Here is a 16,839-nt window from a genome sequence, read left to right as displayed (position 1 = left end):
AGAAACAGACACAGCCAGAGATGGACCAATAGCATGGACATCGCACGACCCACTGACCGCGCGGTAACCTTCGTCGCACAAAGCACGAGGTCTGGCGCGATGCAAAGTTCCTGGAGAACTTGTGGATGATGACCACCCTCGTGCAGGACTTTCAGTGCCTTGGCCTGTTAGACCAGCAGCAACACCATAGCATGCATGGAAGAGGCAGCTTCCCCACAGGCCTTGCAAGCCTATATCCGACGAGTACCTACAGGCCTGGGAAGGAAGACACGGTTCTCCACGGCAAGTGGAGTTAGGGCACAGCTGCATTGCAACGGTCCGTTCCACTGGCGGGACACGCGTGTATCCCTCAGCTGCCCCATCAAGGGTGGTGAGGGAGGAGGACGGTTTCTTGTAGTGAAAGGTGCCGTCCACGTCCCGGTGAGCTCCTCATGCACCTCCGGGAACAAGGGCACTGAGAATCAGCGCGCGCCACCCTGAGATACCAACCATCAAGCCTCGAGGGCTCGGGACACGGTGGGTGAGGGTTCTACACAAGCCGGATCCTGTTGGCGGCCCAGGAAAGCATGACCATCTCTGGGTCTCTGATCTCTGGGTACGACTCGGGCACCGCGCTGGCACACCCGAATCTAGGCAGCGGGTCCAAGCCGTCGTCCATTGAGACTTCTGACGCTCCCTCTGATGCAGAGATTAATTTAATTTAAACAGCATCGAAGTGTTGGCTCCGAAGCAAAAAAGAATTAACTGCAATCCCAGCAGCTGCTCGTTTATCGTCTAACGAGGTCGCACAGCCGATGCAAATGATTGCACGCCAATGTGTATTGGCTTGTTTTAGTTTCACTCGTCTCGAAGTAGATTGCCTCTCTTGCGAGATTCCTATTGGTCAGTCATTATTATTGGCCATAAAATTGAATTTGAACACAAAACTTTCAATACTTTCAATGTTCAATCATTTTCACCTGCATGTTTTACATGGGCACTTGTATAATTTGATCATTTTCTTACTTTCACCAAACATATCCCTAATCCTACTGTTTTTATCCTACTTACCTCCCATGGACACAGTCCATAAAACGCTTCAGCTGCCCTTATAAGTTATTTCTCTTGTTCGTCAGTGAAGACCTTCTTTCCGCTGTGGAAGCTCCCGTGATTCCTTCTCTTCCAAATTTTTTTTTTTTTTTTAGAATCTGTACATGGTAAATATGAAAGACTCTCCCTAGTCGTTTACATTACTCTTTCTCTTCCAAGACCTACAGTAGGCATACTAAAATTCAAAGAAAACATTTAAATACAACACAAAATTGCTTGGGGTAGGTTGTAACACGTTTAATTGACGTTACAACTAACCCAGAGTCTTGTAGCCATGAACAAGCTCACTTTACAGCCAACAGCCAAAACATAGCACTAGCAATTTGCATTGAAAAATGTGATGTCATTACATTAATGCACCACTAGATGGCACTCAAGCTTCTTGACTTAGATATATGTGTAAAGTGAGAGGAGAGAAGAGAGAGAATGCTGTGCATGTGTGTGCATGTTGGGTGCTTCTCAAACAGAAGTCTGCATCCTACTGATGCTGTGTACCTCTTAGAATTTGAAAAGGATTGTGGGTGATTTAAGGCCGCAAAGGATACATCCGACATACGTTCACATGAAGACAAAAGTATCCACACAGACACAAACTTTGATGAGTTTTAAAGCAGGCATTGTCGTCATAAAAATAAATTAAATAAAAAAGCTACTTTCTTACCTCAAAATGAGTTTTTCCCCTTTAGAATCTGTTGGCTCTATCCGAAATTGCATACTTCCAGGCTAAAAACAGTATGTGACAAAAGAAATATGTCCAAATTCACAGTACTCAGAAAGATAGAAGCTGATCAGGTGAAGTGATAGAGGTGGTTTGTAACTTGTTTCTTATTGAGTAATTGGAAGTGTTCCAACTGACCTATTTTACACCATTCCTGTACTCCCTCTATGCCATTTCTCCTGTTTTGTTTGCTACCGAACACCACAGACTTTTTCATGGACACCACTAGATAACCAAACCTTTGATGTGTCAGTATTGATGTGTTTTAGCATACAATCTCCATAGCTCCCTATTCATGTCTCATCGTGTGAGGAAATAGAGGGATTTGTTATGAAACCATGGCAAAAACACAAAAGATTCCCCCACGTTTCAACCACAGTGTCTCTCCGCCCACAGCTGGAATGCAGTGCAGCTGGTTTCCGTAATATGAGGAATAGTTCTGCTCCACGATCCTGAATAAACACGGACATGGATATAAAAATTGAATTTGCTAGTTTCGGGCTGGCTAGTGCAGGCTGGTTTTGCACTATCCTTACAAGATTTCTACCAATGTGGAAAGTAAGAGGAACGGTGGAGAACACCACAACAACACTTCCATTGTACTGGGATGGAGTCTGGTTAAACTGGCAACACCACACAACTGGCAGACTTCACTGCACCTTCTATCAGTCTCTGCTGTCTCTGACGGAACATTTCACATCTTGGAAAATCCTCGTCATCACATCTATAGGAATTGGATCTATTGCCATGGCAGTTTACGGTATTGGGTGGATACGTTATCCTAAGAATATATGGTTTAAAGCTGCCTCCGGGCCATCGTTTGTTGTAAGCGGGCTGCCTTTACTGGTGGTGATCTCCTGGACTACACATTTAATAGATGCGAATGCCAATGTCTCATTAACACTGGAATGGGCAGCTGCGATTGTCACTGGCTGGATGGGAATAGTGTTGCTTGAGGTGGGTGGAGGAATGCTAAGCATTATTTGCTGTCGGGCAGTCCAGAAGCAGAGACAGGATGAAAGACAAGCGCAAACTTCTGAGCCAGGGGTTCAGTATCCTCTCCACACTACTTCATTTATACAAAACCCCTTACCGGAATACTGAATTAGTATACTGTGTATCTAAGAACTTATGAACACGTGTTGGTCGTATTTAATGTTAGACAAAGATAGTTCATAATTCAGTGTTTGACAACTGACATTTTGAATTTTTCTTCTTCCTCTTTATAATCTCCCTGTGATCAGATCTACACTTTCTTTCATGTAAACATTCTTCTTCTTCTTCTTCTTCTTCTTCTTCAGACATTTGCAACTGACTAGATTCATTAGAGCCGTATTGCTGCCCTCCTCAGGTTATCTGAGGAACTACGCTTAATAGGTTATATCCTTATATGAAGTCCAAGTGTATGCAAAAAACCTATAACAACTTTGGTAACACTTTATTTTGATCCCTTTTGATGTAACTTTGCACCTACATGTCAAATAACTCTCATTAGATTATTAATAGACTGTCTACTTAATATCAGCTTCACTTTATTGTGATGGTCCTCAATAGAAACTGACAACAGACAGACTATAAGTAACTTTGCAACTACATGTCAACTTCTAACATGTCTTCTACTTTCTAACCCTAACGTTGCCAGTCTACTTAGTGGACATGAAAGTGTGACATTACTTATAGTCAACAAAATGCGTTAAAGGGACCATCAAAATAAAATGAAACCACAACTTTAGTGTCTTCCTTAGTACTAAGAATTGAATTTAATGAATAGTTTGTAACTCCAGATTCCAGTAATTCTGAATACATGCGATTTCTCTCTGTATGATGGATTTAGCTTCTCCACACATGCATCTGCCATTTGGAGGATTTCCAACCATTGTCAGCCGATTATTAAATGCACAATGCCCCAATCTCTGTCTATTAATAACCACACTAGCCATCCTTCCCAATCTTATGTTTGTTAAATGGTTGTAAGATGTTTGTACGGACAGCTCTGGAGCTCATATCATTTAATTTTTTTCCTACGTTTGTCATTTCACTTCGGAGGTTTGTTTTCCTAAAGTTTTCAAATAAACTCTTTTCATGAACTCTCTGCATTTGAAACCTCCGTTAACATATACCTTAAAAACCATAGTCTATATCAATGTTAATATGGTGGAACATTTATTTATACATGTGTGCCATGTTTTTTTGGAATTTGGAGTTGTCAAAGGCCATTTTGGGCTGTTTACTACTACCTATCACTGATCTGATCTATTTTCTTTGCAATCCTTATCACCTCTGCTGTTTCTGAAAGGTTTGAAAATGTGTATTGCCTGTGCCATGTAGCCTGCTGTTTATGCAGGGTTTAATCTTTAATTTATTTTAATACATGGTTTTACAACAGGGTTTAATACATGTTAATTTCAGTCTGGTCCCAGCTAACAATTTTAGGTTCTAAGACCGTTTTCATAACATTCCCATTAAGTTATAAAAACATTATATCTGGATGAGCTATCCTGTTAGCTCGTTACGCGCCATCCTGGTCTGTTCATGGCCAATATATATATATAGAATGTTCATTGAGGTCCACTTATAATTTTAACAAGTTTTTATTACATCAAATTACACATTTAGAATTGTTTTAAAAATGTCCTGTTGAAAAACGGCAACTGATGGAGTTTTGATTCCTCGCCACTGTCGCCTTTTTCCACCTTTGTTGTAATTGGCTTGGCTTGCTCGGTTGGGGACATTCAATTTAAAATGAAATATTCAACAATATTATTTATCTGCGGCACTGACACTATTATAAAATAACTGAACTGAGCTGGACGAGGACATCATGGTTTTCTCCAGAGCGGCTATATACATATATATATATATATATATATATATATATATATATATATATATATATATAAACATATATATATATATATATATATATATATATATATATATATAAACTAAACTTTTTTACACCAAAAATGAAACATAGTTGTCATAATTGATAGGATAACGAATGTTTTTTTGTGTAAACTAATTATGAATGAATGTACAGTAGGTCTGTGTAACTTGGGATAATTTGTTTTCTCGTTTTCTGAAACTGTAGAAACTGTTAATTTATCACATATTCGACCCTTCTCATGAACACAAATAAACAAATCTCGCATTGTTTTTTTAAAGTTGTATTTTCCTTATTATCACACTTTGTTTTAATTTGCCAAATGAAAACACAATAAACCAAAATTGATAAACAGGCTTGAATATTTGATACATGCTCAGGAATAAGGCGCCCTTTTCTGCTGATTGGTCCACCAAACATCAAGCCGTGCCGTCATCAGTTCTTACTCAGTTAGGGCCAGGAAGCAACCATCTAGAAACCAGAAAACCCTAAACATACTAAAAACAGAACACCTTAGCAACCACATGGAATTGCCTTGGCAACCAAATACATCAGTATATAAATTAATGTAATACAGTGAGACAAAATTAAATGTCACACTACATTTGGTTGGTGAAAGATTTTGTATAGGACATTTACTGTATATATTGTATTTGCAATGGTTGCCTCACATTAATCTGCTGTTGTCATCACAACCATGCACACACATACACACAGTTTCCAAGCCATGGAGAGCAAGGCTAGTGTTTGGGTGATAAGGTTTCTCTCCCACACAGACAGCCTCATGCAAGATTCAGAATCTAGCATTCACACTAGAGAATCAGATGTCTCTTGTTAACAACATAGTGTGTTGGTATTCAATATTGTGTGTGAGTGAGTTTCAGGTAAATCCTACATTATCAAAATGTCCCCACAAAAATGGCCATATACAAAATAATTTACAAAATACAAGTTATGTTTTTTTTGGAAATGTAAACTGCAGAAAGTTTTCTGTGATGGGTAGGTTTAGGAGAAGAGTAAGGGGATGTAATATACAGTTTGTAAATATAAAAACCATGATGTCTATGGAAAGTCCCCATAAACCCAACATTACATTTCTTGTTTGTCAAATGTGGTATTTTTTAAACTGTATGCTGTCTTTGATTAAATTGTGATCACAGTGTGAAGAGGAAAACAAACATTAAAGCAGAAACAACTGCATGCTGAGCTTAGCCATTTTGTGGTTATGTATATTAGGGCAATTTTCTGTAATTTTCCCCATTGTATGTCCCTTTGTAACCTTTTATTTGATGTGTATTCGTTAGAACGAATTCTTTGTTAGACTCAAACACAGTATTCTTTATTTTAATGCTTGTGCTATAACTAAAGGGCAATATCTTTAACCTCTGTTTTATGCTGCTTTGGCAAATGCATATTCATTGGACCTCTTGATGACACTGGATAATTGTGTATGAATAACACACAATTTCTTTAAGGGTGCTAATTACAGGTAATTAGCCATGGTTGAGGTTGGTTTCTATTGATCACCTCTTCCTCTCTTTTCAGACATGTACAACAGGTTTACGTCTGTATTTTCTGCAGCTAAATAGTTTTATTTTTATTAATATTGGCAAGTCTCAAGATGAAATATAAAATGATTTATTTTAATAGCAATAAATCCCAAATATGCAAATACTTGAATGCATACTTGGACCATATTAATTATAGGAAGTACTCCTGCCATGAACGTAGAGTGATAGTGGGTTAATCATCTATCTTAGCACTGAGAACAGAATGAGTAAGAATGTATATGAAGAAGAGACACGTAAATAATAAACTGAATGAATCAACATATTAAGGTGGTATAATAAATGCAAAACTACAGTGGTTGTTCTAAATGACTCAGCCACAAAATATATGCAGTATGCATAACACTACTGTAACCTTTAACAACACATGGAAGACATCTTTTGTCATGACCAGTGAAAAGGATCCTATATGACGACGCCAGCATGTATGGAAAGCGAGACCATCAAAATATATTTTTGTTAAATCAACATTCAAATGACAATTGTTACTTCTACTCTTCCGAAAGACGTAAAGGGGACATGTAATAAGTACATGCTTATGGGGAACTTTTCCATCCTAGATTTGTTGCTACTTGTTGACTGACCTGATGAATTTTTTAAGCTCCTTGGGAGGCGCATCAGTTACCACTGAATCTATCGCAGATCTCCATCTCTGTCTGATGACAAATTAATTGCCTTTGTCCTCTCAGAGAAAGAAATTTAATCAGGATGTCCTTATAGCCAAGTGTTCTATGTCTATTTTGTTTATTTGTATGTGTATTTTTCCTCCATGCGCACTATTCCAGGCAGAGTCAGCCACCGAAACTCAACACTCTGTCTGTGATTAATAAAACATAGCCCCGAGGCCCAAAAGGCCAAACACCTGAAGGCTTTCAGCTGTATAAGTGGTGAAAGGCGACATAATCTCCCCGGGACAAGATTTGGACTGAGATTGAAAGGCACTGTGGGAGAGGTCCAATATAAGGGAGTGGAAATAGGACTCTTTATTCTGCACTCGAATGGGCAGGTGAGACGGATAGTCTGGAAGCATGGAGAGTGGACGGAGCTTGGTGAAGGTGATCTCAGAAATGCAGAATGAGATCAGAAAGCTAGAGAACGAAAACCAAACACTCCGTGGGCAGCTCGGCCGACCAGCATCGGCTTCGGACTCGATGAAGCCACGTGCATTATCTACTCAGCAGAAGGACGGGTCAAAGGAAAGCTTGACCCATGCCAACCTGAGACGGAACGTGTCTGCACCAGAACTTGAAGGACAGTTCAAAGGTAAATATCGGTGTGTTACTCAAACTTAAGCATGTGCCACATCGGAATTCTGACCAATGCAAATAAGTAGTTTGACTGTAAAAATGTACAATTGCTATTAGGTAGGTTGATCTAGCGGACCTGACTAAAAAAAGGCTTACTCATAGGTGGTTAAATCATATTTTTGACCAACAATAAAATACTTTTGAAATAAAACTAGTTAACTTAGATATTACCTTATTTTATATTTATATATGTGTGTGTGTGTGTGTGTGTGTGTGTGTGTGTGTGTGTGTGTGTGTGTGTGTGTGTGTGTATTACGCCATGCTGTTCAAGAAATTATTGTATTTATAATATATAATTTGAGGAGATGGAATATAACTCTTTAACTCTGAATAAATGGAATGAAACTCTGAATATATGGAATGCAACTTGAATATATGGAATGAGATTGAATAAATGGAATGAAATTGAATAAATGGAATGAAACTCTGAATACATGGAATTCAATTTCATTCCGTATATTCAAGTTTTATTCCATATATTCGAGTTTCATTCCATATATTCTGAACATATGGAATGAAACTCTGAATGTATTGAAAGAAACGTGAATATATAGAACAAGAGAGACCCTGAATATATAGAATGAAACTTGATTATACAGTCTATAGAATGACAGTATGAATATATTCTAAATATATAGAATGACATTTGTATATATGAAGAGTTCAGATGCAAAAGCCTCTAAGTGCCATTTGAAATTTTCATCTAGAATGATCATTTTTATCAAGCTTGTATATTTAAGTTCAGTGATTTCACTTAAATGGCAATGATAATTACCTATTAATTGTTATTTAAGTGAAATTACTGAACTTAAATATACAAGTTTGATAAAAATCATCATTAAAGAAGAAAATTTCAAATGGCATTTAGAGGCTTTTGCATCTGAACTCTTCATATATATATATATATATATATAGAGAGAGAGAGAGAGAGAGGGGGGGGATTAAAGTGTGAATTTATGGGTTAAACTCTGAATAAATGGAATGAAAGTGCAAACTTGACAGTATTTAATGAATAATGTATAGCTAGATATATCCTTGTTATCAGAGTGATATTGCATGACTTCTGAATTCCAAGACTTTAAACAACTTTGTTGAACTAGAAAACTTTTGAAATAGCTGTTCATACTCCAGACAACTCAGACAGTATGGAGCCTACATCCTGTCACCTTGAGGATCGTATTTTCATTATTGTAACATTCATAATGATTATGAGTAATTGTGTTAATCAAAATGTTGCTGAAAACATTATGCATCATTATCGAAGGAATTTATGAATATGTTAGGGTAGAAGTTGATATACAAGTGCATAGTATTTGGAGAGCACATTCTGCATCACTTGTAGACGGGGGGTGATGGGTGCTCCCTGTGAAGTGGGATGCTTGTTTCTTTCTCTATCTATGTTTGCCTGATAAGCAGGAACATCCAGGCCTGTGAGCTTCATGAATTTTGGTCTTCCGCATTTAAATAGTGAATGCATTTCTTCATTAGTAGAACTGTATTGAAGAAGGTTACCAGTATTTTCCTCAGTATGCATTAATAGCTCATCATTACTTAGGATTGCTGCAACTTAGTTTTATTTTATATATATTTAGTCCCATTCCATATATTCAGACTTCCGTTCCATATATTCAGAGTTTCATTCCATATATTCAGAATTTCATTCAATGTGTTCAGTTTCATTCCATATATTCCAAGTCCCATTTCATATATTCAGTTTCATTCTGTATATTCAGAATTTCATTCCATGTATTTAGTTTCATTCCATATATTCCGAGTTTCATTATATATATTCAGTTTCATTCCATATATTCAGAGTCCAATTTCATATATTCAGAATTTCATTCCATATATTCCGAGTTTCATTATATATATTCAGTTTCATTCCATATATTCAGAGTCCAATTTCATATATTCAGAATTTCATTCCATATATTTAGAGTTTCATTCTATATATTCATAGTCAATCTTCATATTGTAAATACAATAATTTCCACAATGCCATAATTTGTATACATGCATTGTGCATTTGAAACCATATGGCAGGGGTGGGCTGATCTGGTCAGGGTGGTGGATCTCATTCAGCTCCCTGTACAAAAATTCTGACACAGGTATGGACCCTTACTCACATTGGTTTACACTGATGGTTCTATTTCTGGTGACATGGCAACGTCCTAATTCAACGTCACTACTGCTGTATTTATGAACAACTGTAGCACATTTGTTTGTTATTTAAAAGTAAATTACTTTGATTGTGACATATCCCTGCAACATTTCATTTGTAAATTTATCATAAATGTTATCTAGATTTTGTTCATTACCTGTCTAGCTATGTATGTTTATACTGAAACATAATTAGACAACGGTTTTGATTTTTAATTGAAGTTCTAAAAGTAGGTCCGAGAGGAAGCCTAAAACATTCAGTCCCGTCAATCATCATGACGAGCATACTATATAAGCAGCAGACATTGCGTCACCCCATAGACAAATACGAAGTACAGCTCTTCACTTAGGACAACAAATTTACCTGCGATGCAGAATCATCCGGTGTCGTAGAACTGACTCCAGGATCATCCTACTGGACAAAACAAAGGGGATCGAGGTCGTCCTTCTCAAAGCCCATTTAACGTTTTACCATGGAATTTCCCCACCTCCGACTAGGCACCCACGCACCTCAGCTAACTCAAATTCTCCTCCACACCAGCTCATCCGATTACATTTGGATCATCTCCAATCCCTGAAATTTCAAAATTGAATTAACCTGCTGCTGCCGCAAGCATCTGTTTTTTTCCCCACCATCCCCGGAATGGTTTCCAGCGTGAAGTTGCCTTCGTAAATAGGAACCGCTCTGTCAAGTCTAGCAAAGTCATCTTCAATGTAGATTGTTCCAAAGCAGCTTTACAGTGATACTAGGAAATTAAAGTAACAGATTGTTTTGAGGGGGAGGGATTGCTTTATGGCAGCTCCAGAATAAAGTTATTTTCCAGGTAAAGTTAGTTTGATTGATTCACTTCCGTCGCAATGATCAATAGTTATTAACTTAGGGTCTGCTAACATTCTTTTAACAGAAAACTCTTAAGTTCTCTCTACGCAAACTTTAAAAACGCGAACCTGTGAGAACGCTGATGGCGTGCACATGCGTATTAAGAGTTCATTCTATAGGTATGCGCGTTTGAATATATGTGGGCAGGCATGCAGTCCTTCCCTAAAAAACCAACCCTCAACAAACTACTTGTCTGGACTTAAAATTTACAATACAGAATTGTATTGCTTTGGCGTAGCAATGTGAACCGGAATTATCCCAACAACGATTATCTTTACAGAGGTAAATGGAAGGAGGCCTTCACAGGGAGAGACTAGTGACGCTTCAGGACTGTGTTGTCCTTGTGTCCAGAGTCCAGGCGCAGGTCCATCAACAGATCTGGATATGGCCTGGATCTGGCGGACTGTGGTAAACCTTCGGGATAAACAAAGAGACTAATATAAGCGTAGTTGCCATTCTTTTTATGATGTAACGAGTACATCGGGATTTATGGGAAGTGTTCCCGGTTCCCGCTGACTTAATCTATGCAGCCTAACATTGAATTATAGAAGTAAATTATGTGTTATGTTCATGCTAGGTCAAAGAGATGTGTTTTTAGTCTACCTTTGAATTGACAAAGTGTGTCTGCTTCCCGGACAATGTTAGGAAGACTGTTCCAAAAGTTTTGGTGCTAAGGAAAAGGATCTACTGCCAGCAGTTGATTTTGATATTCTAGGTATTATCAACTGGCCGGAGTTTTGAGATCGCAATAGACGTGAAGGACTGTAATGCGTTAAGAGCTTGCTCAAGTACTGCAGAGCTAAACCATTTAGTTCTTTGTAAGTAATCAGCAATATTTAAAAACTTACACATATTAAATCGCCTTCTCATTCTCACCTTCTCATTCCACAAAAAGATTTCCGTTGCTCCATGGACTGTTATTCTCAGAGATTCACAATCTAATTCAAATCTCATCCTCTCCTTGTACTAGCTTTCGCAAAATATTCCGAGATAATCTGTTCAGTCTTTAAAAACAGACGAAAGGAACTGAGCAATTTCCAATCCATCATCGCTGACTTATCGTTGTCATTCGGTGGCATTCATTTATAAACTTATCTACCAGAAATTATTTTCTGCAAAAATGTGCAATGAGAGTCATACATTGAAATCAATGCCCATTCTGGTAGCCCTGGACTTTGAACTTCACAACAGAGTTTTCCTGGGCTGCTGCAATTTTTAATGTGCCATCTGTAGGTCCATCGATCATCAGTTCCATACTTGCCCTCAAACCCCTCAAATTTTCAGCCGTCCTTCATTGATATTAAATTCACCTCACAGTCCGGGCTGGATCGCTCTCTCTTTTTTTGGAAAAAAATAAGGAGGTTTTTCTTCCAGTTTAAATCACCAGGTCCCATATACAAATCTTCAGCAAAAAACAATAAAGATAAAAAACAAAATATCACTTTTCTCCTGTTAATGTTCCTCTCAAGAGTCAAGAGCACATGATCTAAAAAAAACATCCCGACAAACAATTTACTTATTTCTAGTTTACAAAAAGTCGATCCCTGGTTAGAAAGCCTACCAGACGCAACTTTCGATTGTAATAATTTTCGATTGTAACAATCTGCACTGACCGATCCAGACACTGTAGATTCTCTCCTTGCAAAGGATGTGGATTCTAACTTTATGATCGGCCCATTCAATCTCCCAGCCCATTCGACGTCTACCCCATTAACCCCAATGGAATAGCAACAAGAATGTTTTCAGTAAAAAAAAGTGCATAATTATCAATCTCTCCCCTGATTGCTTCGTTCCAAGCATCAATAGCCTAATCCGTCTGTCCAAGTTCTCTTTGAACTATCACGGCGTAGACCAGGCAATTCAGCTAATTAAATCCACTGGTCACAGAGCATGGTTAGCTAAACTCGACATCACATCACCCTTCAAAGTTATGCCATTAAACCTTCTGGCATCTCTTTATAGCATAACAAACATTTTTTTACGCCGAACGTATGACTTTTGGATGTAAACGAGTTCCTTGGAACTAATCTCGATCCAGTCAAATCCCGGGCTTCGCTGCTTAAAGAAAAAAATTACAGAATCATAAGCATGATCCAAAACCTTCCCCCCACCTCCACTTTTCATCCTCACTTTCTTTTCGCGAGTTTACCTGCAACTCCAAATCCGATCCCCAGATTCATTTTCCTTTCTCTGATCTTCAGGTCCTGGACAGCGGCACAATCCGATTCAACATTAAGCACAGCAAAATATATCAACTAATGCATGGACACCCAGTATTATTTTTTAATCTACCCAGCCCTCTTCAGCCTTAACAGTCTATTTCTCTATTTTTAGCTCAATGACATTCCCGAAAATTACTCCCCCATGCTGTACCAACCCCGTAAGACCTTCGTTCATCTTCGGAACACAAATGAAGATGTTTTTGATTAAATTTTAGAGGTGGATCACTACCACATAGGCACCCTAAGGGATTGAAACTTGACAGCCCAGAAAGTCATTGAAGAAAACGTTTAAATATTCCCTGTGACAACAGTGGCTCAACTATACGTTTATCAAGCGACGAGAATACTTTTTGTGCGAAAAAACAAAAAAAATAATGACTTTGAATAACGTCCTTCTGGGCCTGAGACGAGATTTCAAGAGATTTACACTACGCATGCGCGAAAACTGAACAAAAAGTACTAGAAGAAGATCGCAGTTCTCGCACATGCGTCGTGGAAATCTCTTGAACTCTCGTCTCAGGCCTATGTCACGGGTCTATGAAGGAGGACTCAAATGCAGAACGAGTGTTAACAGATTTATTGACAGACAGTAGACAGATGGCAGGATGTGGTGGGAGAGGTGAACAAGTCCAGACAATAGGCAGGGATGAGACACAATGACAGCCGTAGGAACTAGCCGAGCAGCAGTAGTACTAGCACGATGACTGGTAGCTGGAGAGTAGTAATGAGACCTGATGATACTAGCAGTTGCCAGACAGGAACTTCCAAGAACTGCAGGCACTCAGGGATCTCAGGCTCAGCACCAGGCTTGCTCCAAAGCAAAGACTGTAAGCAGCCAGGGACACTCTGCTTGCAGGACTGGAACTACAGACACGGCACACTAGGCAGACAGGACAGATGACAGAATCAATGCACAAAACACTTCTACAAATTTAACACTGTCGCCTTGCTTTTGGCTTGCTTTGAGCTTGCTCAGTTGGGGTTATTTATTTAGTGTTTAGCAATGTTGTTGATCTGTGTTGTGCTACTTACATGTTATCACTGTGAAGCTGCTTTGATACAATCTGTATTGTGAAAAGCGCTATATAAATAAATGTGACTTGACTTGACTTGACGGTAGACCTTAGTCACAAGAAACATACGATGAAGTACACAGTAGTATTACATCTAACAAACTGGCAAACACATGAGGGAAAGAGCACACATATAAAGGGAGCTAAGAACAAGAGGAACAGGTGTACACACTCAGGTAAACAAACAAGGGAGCAGAGAACACGGGGAACAGGTGACACTCAGGCAAACGAGGACTCAACTAGACAAGAGGGCGTGGTACAGGGAAACAAGGAGGCAGGAACAAAGGAGCACATGGCAAACACAAACAAAAGCACAAGTTCAAGCACAACACAAACATAGAGACATGAAACAAAGACAACACAGACAAAGCTGCCAGGGCAGAACCCTGACACTGCAATAACTTAATTAAAATTTTTGGGTGAACTATCCCTTTAACACCTAAAACTCATCTTTTAGCAATCATCATTGGCAGTATTGATCTCAGCCACCGCTCTATCAGTTTAATTAAATTAAAAATATATTATTTCTCACTATGCAGCAGAGAATTGGCCAGCACCTTCATATTAGCCTCCAAATTAAAACTTTATCCCACCGCCGCACCAGTGATTTCGGCCACCGCTCTCACATCAGACTCCTCCAAGGACAGCAAGCCAAGTTAGTTTACAATTAAAGGATTAGTTCACTTTTGAAAAAACTTTTGCTGATAATTTACTCACCCCCATGTCATCCAAGATGTCCATGTCTTTCTTTCCTCAGTCGAAAAGAAATGAAGGTTTTTGATGAAAACATTCCAGGATTTTTCTCCATATAATGGACTTACATGGGAACCAGACGGTCCGAGGTCCAAACGACAGTTAATAACAGTTTCAGATGTCTTTAAACGACACCAGACGATGAATAAGGGTCTTATCATGCGAAACGATCGTTTTTTTCAAAACTTATTCCAAAAATGTAACTTTTCTAAGGACAAATGCTAGCCTTCCTCTATTCTGTGAGGCGGGTTTGCAACGTCACGTAATACGTAATTACGTTCAAAAGGTCACGGGCGACGTAGCCGGAAGTACAGAATCAAAATCGTCCGACATCGTTGTTTTACCGTTTAATTCCTTTTTTGTAAACGGCATTTGAGTTAGTTTGCACGTTCAACTTGTAAACACTCTGACTCCAGACTCTGTACTTCTGGCTACGTCGCCCGTGACCTTTTGAACGTAATTACGTATTACGTGACGTTACAAACGCGCCTCACAAAATGGAGCAAGGCTAGCATTTGTCCTTAGAAAAGTTACATTTTTGGAATAAGCATTGAAATAACCGATCGTTTCGCATGATAAGACCCTTATTCATCGTCTGGTGTCGTTTAAAGACATTTGAAGCTGCATCTGAAACTGTTATTAACTGTCGTTTGGACCTCGGACCGTATAGTTCCCATGTAAGTCCATTATATGGAGAAAAATCCTGGAATGTTTTCATCAAAAACCTTAATTTCTTTTCGACTGAGGAAAGAAAGACATGGACATCTTGGATGACATGGGGGTGAGTAAATTATCAGCAAAAGTTTTTTCAAAAGTGAACTAATCCTTTAACCATTAAGGCTGAATGGGCAAACAAACTCATGAAATGAAGTTCCAAACGTAGGTTTGAGAGGAGCTTAAAACATTCAGTCCCGTCAATTATCATTACAATTGAAGAGTTCAGATGCAAAAGCCTCTAAGTGCCATTTGAAATTTTCTTCTAAAATTATAATTTTTATCAAGCTTGTATATTCAGTAATTTCACTTAAATGGCAATGAAGATTACTTATTAATTGTCATTTAAGTGAAATTACTGAACTTAAATACACAAGCTTGATAAAAATGGTCATTCTAGAACAAAATTTCAAATGGCACTTAGAGGCTTTTGCATCTGAACTCTTCAATTGCACTATATAAGCAGCAGACACCACGTGATTCCATTGACAAATTGTTCCTCCAGCCCTCCTCCCTCTCTTCCTCCCCCTCCTCCTCCTCCCCCTTCTCCTGACTAATTTATTGCTTCTCTGATTTCTTTCTATAGAAAACATTATTATGACCGTGCGGAGATACTCCATATCCTCAAATATCATGAACGGCTCTCGAAAGAAGGAGATTTTGGACAAGCCAAGACTATATGAGACATTACATGATGGCTCACTCGGGCTTCCTTCTATTGCCTATTCAAAACCAGACATAGAGAAATTAACCAACAGGCATTCCCTTCAGGAGTTTGTCAACAAAAACAGGTGAGTTAGGCTTTAGTGAGCTGTGTTTGAAAGATTGATTTACTAATTTGTATGCTAATGATTTTATTTAACATTTTAGAGCCAAAGTCAAGACGGTAACTTTCCTGTTGCCTGTGGATGATATTTACACCAATCGACCAGTACTGGCCGAGCACCTGCCTGAAAGGAGCACCTGTGAACTCAAAACTATAGCTGAAACTGACTCGTGAGGTCCAAACTACTAGCAGGAAACAGAAACGCCTGTGAAAGGAATGTTTGTGAATCTGACAAATAGGAGGTTCAGTAATGTGGTCAAACTCTGTCCTAATTCATTTAAGACATTGCAGGTGAGTCCTGCGGTGAATTAATACCTACACCTGACCTCAACACTTTGACTCCTGTTACAGATTTGGTTTCTCAAAATAATCCAGCTGAAGAAACTCAAGTCATCTCGTGGTCTCGTCTGAAGACCTGGCAATCTCGCTGTGGCGTATGGATCAGGTGTCTGTACACACATTCTGATCGTGTGAAGTGCCACGGGAGACATGCACTTCCTGCCCACTTCTACGAGTTTAGCACAGAGCGCTTTGAATGACATACTTTAGTTGTTTGAGTCATTTTGTTTTTATTTCTCCCTGAAATCTTTGCTTGCCTAATTGGAACTTAACATAGTTGACTTCAAAACATGTTTATCTAAAAAC

At 38.7% G+C, this 16,839-nt stretch overlaps 2 protein-coding genes across 2 annotated transcripts; both read left to right on the top strand.

Annotated features, from left to right (window-relative positions):
• Nucleotides 1-1,947: 1,947 nt before the first annotated feature.
• Nucleotides 1,948-3,894, top strand: LOC148973297 (claudin-1). Its single transcript, XM_089120930.1, has one exon. It carries the CDS (start codon nt 2,276-2,278, stop codon nt 2,909-2,911), a length of 636 nt encoding a protein of 211 aa, XP_088977056.1. The 5' UTR covers nt 1,948-2,275; the 3' UTR covers nt 2,912-3,894.
• Nucleotides 3,895-7,158: 3,264 nt separating this feature from the next.
• Nucleotides 7,159-16,790, top strand: LOC120465238 (coiled-coil domain-containing protein 195). Its single transcript, XM_089120929.1, has 3 exons — nt 7,159-7,522; nt 15,955-16,159; nt 16,239-16,790. Exons 1-3 carry the CDS (start codon nt 7,288-7,290, stop codon nt 16,366-16,368), a joined length of 570 nt encoding a protein of 189 aa, XP_088977055.1. The 5' UTR covers nt 7,159-7,287; the 3' UTR covers nt 16,369-16,790.
• The last annotated feature ends 49 nt before the right edge of the window (nt 16,791-16,839 follow it).

Source organism: Pimephales promelas, chromosome 16 (assembly GCF_988280905.1).
Source record: "Pimephales promelas chromosome 16, fPimPro1.hap1.1, whole genome shotgun sequence".
In the NCBI taxonomy this organism is placed as follows: domain Eukaryota; kingdom Metazoa; phylum Chordata; class Actinopteri; order Cypriniformes; family Leuciscidae; genus Pimephales; species Pimephales promelas.
Note: the sequence above shows the minus strand (reverse complement) of the source record. Positions and strands in the feature narration are given on the sequence as shown.

Coding starts and splice junctions, on each gene's coding strand:
- LOC120465238 (XM_089120929.1), top strand. CDS start 7,288: ATGGAGAGTGGACGGAGCTTGGTGAAGGTGATCTCAGAAATGCAGAAT. Junction 7,523..15,954: donor ACTTGAAGGACAGTTCAAAG/GTAAATATCGGT, acceptor TTCTTTCTATAG/AAAACATTATTATGACCGTG. Junction 16,160..16,238: donor GAGTTTGTCAACAAAAACAG/GTGAGTTAGGCT, acceptor TTAACATTTTAG/AGCCAAAGTCAAGACGGTAA.
- LOC148973297 (XM_089120930.1), top strand. CDS start 2,276: ATGGATATAAAAATTGAATTTGCTAGTTTCGGGCTGGCTAGTGCAGGC.